Genomic DNA, 4959 nt, shown 5'->3' with positions numbered 1-4959 from the left:
CACTTTTTGTCTTTACATAATACATAAAGCGCAAACTGTCAGATGACATTTCATTCAAAAATCTGCTATCAATTGCATATCTTAAAGGCAAAACTGTAGTTTATCAAACGGTATGTAATTAGCAAATGATACTTGCCCTACAATTATTTCACAAAATAATTGCTAATATTCTAAAATAAAACTCATTCAAGTACACTTTAAACATTTTATTAAAATAATCCGAAAATGTAAGTGTAAGTGTTTAAAGTGTACTTGAATAAGTTTTATTTTAGAATATTAGCAATAATAGCTTATTTTGTGAAATAATTGTAGGACAAGAATCATTTGCTAATTACGTTTGTTAAACTATAGTTTTGCCTTTAAGATATGCAATTGAGCAGATTTTTGAATGAAATGTCATCTGACAGTTTGCGCTTTATGTATTATGTAAAGACAAAAAGTATTATTATAAAAAACAAAATATTATTGTACAATGTTATTGCGTAATGTGTTTGCAGAAATATCAATAAAAATAATCTTATATTCACATATGTAATCCTTATATCGATATTAATAAAAGGGGCGATAAGTCAGCTTTTGTTTTTAAGAGTTTGCGTTATGATGTACCTGAGCGCGCCAACTTTAGACGATCTGATTAGTTAATTTTAAACATTTATAATTCAAAAACTATTATAGCCTCAACATTTTGGTATTGGAACTTTTGTCTTAAAATGATCTTAGGAATCTACCCTTAAGCATTGGTCCAGTCATTACGGGATTACATCCTGTATACATAGTTCTTTATACGTTCCAGAAAACTTATTATAAATTATTTCTATTATTTTTTAAAATATATTTTTAAATTAAATATTTTTATTTATTTTAATATCTTACAATCATATTGCAAGTTTTCATGCATTTTAAAATATTCGAAGTTTTGTATTTACATTGTTAATATAATAAAAATGTTTATATCGCTGGAGGTCGCTGGAAATATTCTCAATTTTCTTCAATGCAACATTTGCAAAAATGGTGTTACGATGAATAATTAAAATCAATTTTTCAAGATTATATTGCTCATTTGTTATAACAATTCTTGAAAACAAAGTTTTTTAAAAGAGTTTGAATGTTTTAAAATCATTAAAATATATTTTGTGATATTAATTTTGAAATGTAATTCTGGTTTAACAACTGATTATAGAAGAATAAAAGAGTGTTATTTTAAAATATTTTCCCTTTTTTCTTTATATTTTTATTCTTTTTCTGCAAGCAACTTAAAAGTGACAATTTTTTAATTATGTTATAGCAAATGAGTAATTATCGCTATTTTTTAATTGAAATTTGATTTTTTTTTTACATAATCTAATTCCTGTAATTATTCTGTATATAAAAGTATTAAAGGAAAGTTTTAAAAAAATGATAATTTATGAGATAATTTATATTTTGTCAAAATATACCAGAATAAAGTATAAAATTTATCGTAAACAATTATTTTTTATAACTCTATTTTAATATTGTTATATGCAGAATAATTACAGGAATCACATTACTCTGTTTAGAAAATAACGATGACCTTTACATTTAATCTTAAGAAATTGATTGTTTTTGAAAATTTATTTTATTATTATTTCCTTCTTAACCAGGCCTGTTCAAATCTCGCGAGCTGAAACATTGCCACCTCTACCTCGTCTCGACCGAACAAGACAGAGTAAAGAAACAAGGATAGACATTAAAGCTATGAATCCCAAGCAAGCTCTAGCGTCTATCTTTGTTTATTTACTCTCTGTCTCGTTCACTCAAGACGAGATAGAGATGGTAGCGTTTCAGCTCGTGAGTTGAGATTTGGACAGGCTCTAAACTATACAACTTTTGTCTGAACATACTTTTGATTCGAATTTATCCTGCAAAGGTATAAGGGATGATAGATTAAAAAAAAAAGAAATACTCTGCATACATTCTATTTGTTTACATAAAGGCACAATGAGATAAGATACGATCTATAATACAAGTGATGTGTATTTTATACTTGTAGAACTAATTTAAATTTTAAAACTGTTTACAATAATATAATAAATTTTATTACTTTTAAGATTTATAATTTTTGTGCAAATCAAGAATTTTATTCTTGTAAATGATTAAAAGAAGATTATATTTTATTTTTTGTGTTAAAAAATTGTCACTTTTAAGTTGCTTGCAGAAAAAGAATAAAAATATAAAGAAAAAAGAGAAAATATTTTAAAATAACACTCTTTTATTCTTCTATAATCAGTTGTTAAACCAGAATTACATTTCAAAATTAATATTACAAAATATATTTAAAATGTATTAATAAATCTATTATATTATATGGTTATATCTCTTTTTTTGACAGTTTGGTGAAACTGAAGCTGAAACGGAAGAGAAAAGTAGTCTTTATTTGCCATCTGGAACTCCTTATCATACAACAAGAAGACATACAGTTGGACCTGGTGATGCGGTGCATCAATCTCCTTCATCATATCCTTATAATCATATGTCAGGCTATCAAACTTTACGGCCTCTTCCTATTCTTCAATGTAATATGGATCCTCAAGTTTTACCACATACCAATTTACCATTAAATCTCCCCTTAGTTCAACATCAACCGCCACAAAATTTCCAAATAAAGGATCAACATTTATTGAAACCTCCTCCTGTAATGGGTGCCAGTAAGTTTCATATTATTGCATGGAAGATATTTAAATAATTTATTGGTAAAATAATAAATTATTTGCTTAAACAAATGTATAACATATGTTGTTCTGAATCTTTTTTGTCTATATAATTCAATGACATACATACCTAGATCAAATATTTGACCTTGGGTATAAAAGCTAACAGGTAGACAAAAATCATATGATAAAAGCTACAGTTATGTATATTTCTTTCTTCTATATATTTCTCTTTTTTTCTCTAAGTACCAATTAATTAAAGAAAGAATATATATGTATGTTAATTTCTCTCTTTTTAATTAATGCTGATAGTTGGAGAAAGATGAAAGAATATACTAATGATTATTTGTTGTATACTTTCTTTGTCAATAAGTTAGCTTCAAGCTTTCTAGGAGAAATCATACAAATGTTTTGTCTAGATATATATCATTGGTATAATTATATTCAGAATTATTTAATTATACTGTATACAGGATGTCCAATTTTAATAATCTAATTATTTCTCCGCAATTATTGATGATAATGATGATACAATTAAATGTTTTAGATGAAAGCGTAAGGATTTCGAGGGGGATACATTTTGATCACATTTTTCTTTTCTAGGTAGAAGCGCTAAAAAGATATGAAGACATTTCCATTTTTTAAAGCAAATTATATAATTTAATATTAATAATTTAATTATATAACGTAATGAAATAATATAATTTTTTTTACAAATTAAGAAGTATCAAATGAAGGGCTAGTGAGCCTTGCACGAAGTTAGTGCTAAAATTGCATATATTTAACAATAATAATTATCACCCAAACGTTTCGGCTTCGCATTGAGCCATGGCTTCAGTGGGTAAAAATACAAAAATATATAATTTTTTTCTTTATACTTTACATTAGCGCTTTGTTCTTTTCACTCGCACTAAGATCGCTTATCGCTCGTTGTGAGATCGTTCGTTGGAAAATCGCAGTGTCAAGTGATTCCATCTTCATGTAACAATTTAACGAATCGTATCGGAGGAAAAATATATTACATCTGTTCAAGAACAACAGAGAATTCTTTATGATCATGTAATTAACGAAAATTATAATCTAAATAATACCGAAACAGTACAGTACCTTGAGTCAATGTATAAAAATCGAGATGTCAAGCGGAACGTTAGTCAGAAGAGTGACAAACACAAATTGGTGAGGAAAGATCGAGAGCACTTTTTTCCCCGAGAGAGGGCGGCTTAAGCGTTTAGGAGAGGATATGAGAATGAGATTAAGGGAGGAAGGCAGGAACCCACTCAGGGAAGAGTTAATCTGTTAAGAATCGGAAGATATGTATCTGAAAGGAACTCTGTATCACTTTGTTTATTTAATCCATTCTTTTGTTTAATGATATGGATCATCTCTGATGTTAATCTTTTATGGTACTGTTTCTCATTATCCAATATTTGGACGTTGTCTCAGTCAAACTTATGATTCTCCTTTTCTCTGTGGATCGAAATCACCGAGGGAGAGCCGTTAATTTTTTTAATGTCTGACGTGTTCGTGGATTCTAGTTTTTAACTGCCTTTTCGTCTGCCCTACATATGAGGCGTCACAGTCCATGCACGAGATCTTATATACTACATCACTGTGTGACATAAAATCCAGAGAATCTTTTCCTGTTTTTATGAAGTTCTTTAGATTATTTGGTATCGAAAAAGCCGTTTTTATATTGCATTCATTCATGATAGGTAAAATTCTTTCAGAGATGTTCCGAATGTACAGGAACGTAAAACGTTTTTTAGTGATTGTCAAGTGTCTCTCAGTGTTGAGGTGTTTCGTTCTATGAAATAAGCATTTAAGTCTCGTATGGATGTTAGAAAAAATAAAGGCTAAATTATATATTTTTGTATTTTTACCCACTGAAGATGGCTCAATGCGGAGCCGAAACGATTGGGTGATAATTATTATTGTTAAATATATGCAATTTTAGCACTAACTTCGTGCAAGGTTCACTAGCCCTTCATTTGATACTTCTTAATTTTTAATTATATGAGCCAGAGTAATATTTTTTTACAAAATTTCTCTAATTATTTAAAAAAAAAATGCAATTTTTATACTTTTTTTAACAAAGCAATTATGTTTTCTTTATACCATTTGATTCATCTCATTGTTATATGCATAAAAGTACAATTATCAATAAATCAAGTTTATTGAGATATTTTATATTTTACATTAAAATATGACATGATAAAATGTAAAATGTCATAAAGAATTGATTTTTCAGCAACTTTATCCTAATACTTAAATATGCAGAATAATGAGAGGA

The 4959-nt window shown here is 27.7% G+C and overlaps 1 protein-coding gene across 1 annotated transcript in view; it reads left to right on the top strand.

The window, feature by feature from the left end:
* Positions 1-2704, top strand: part of LOC105457717 (serine/threonine-protein kinase SIK3 homolog) — a gene marked incomplete at its 5' end in the record, with an annotated part of 7835 nt that extends 5131 nt beyond the window's left edge. Inside the window, one exon of the mRNA XM_011702553.1 lies at positions 2351-2704. Within this exon, the coding sequence (XP_011700855.1) occupies positions 2351-2704 (354 nt within the window). The remainder of the gene's footprint in view (positions 1-2350) is intronic.
* Between the last annotated feature and the right edge of the window lie 2255 nt (positions 2705-4959).

This window comes from Wasmannia auropunctata, unplaced genomic scaffold, assembly GCF_000956235.1.
Source record: "Wasmannia auropunctata unplaced genomic scaffold, wasmannia.A_1.0 LD335162.1, whole genome shotgun sequence".
Classification (NCBI taxonomy): domain Eukaryota; kingdom Metazoa; phylum Arthropoda; class Insecta; order Hymenoptera; family Formicidae; genus Wasmannia; species Wasmannia auropunctata.
This window is presented reverse-complemented; position numbering and strand designations above follow the sequence as displayed.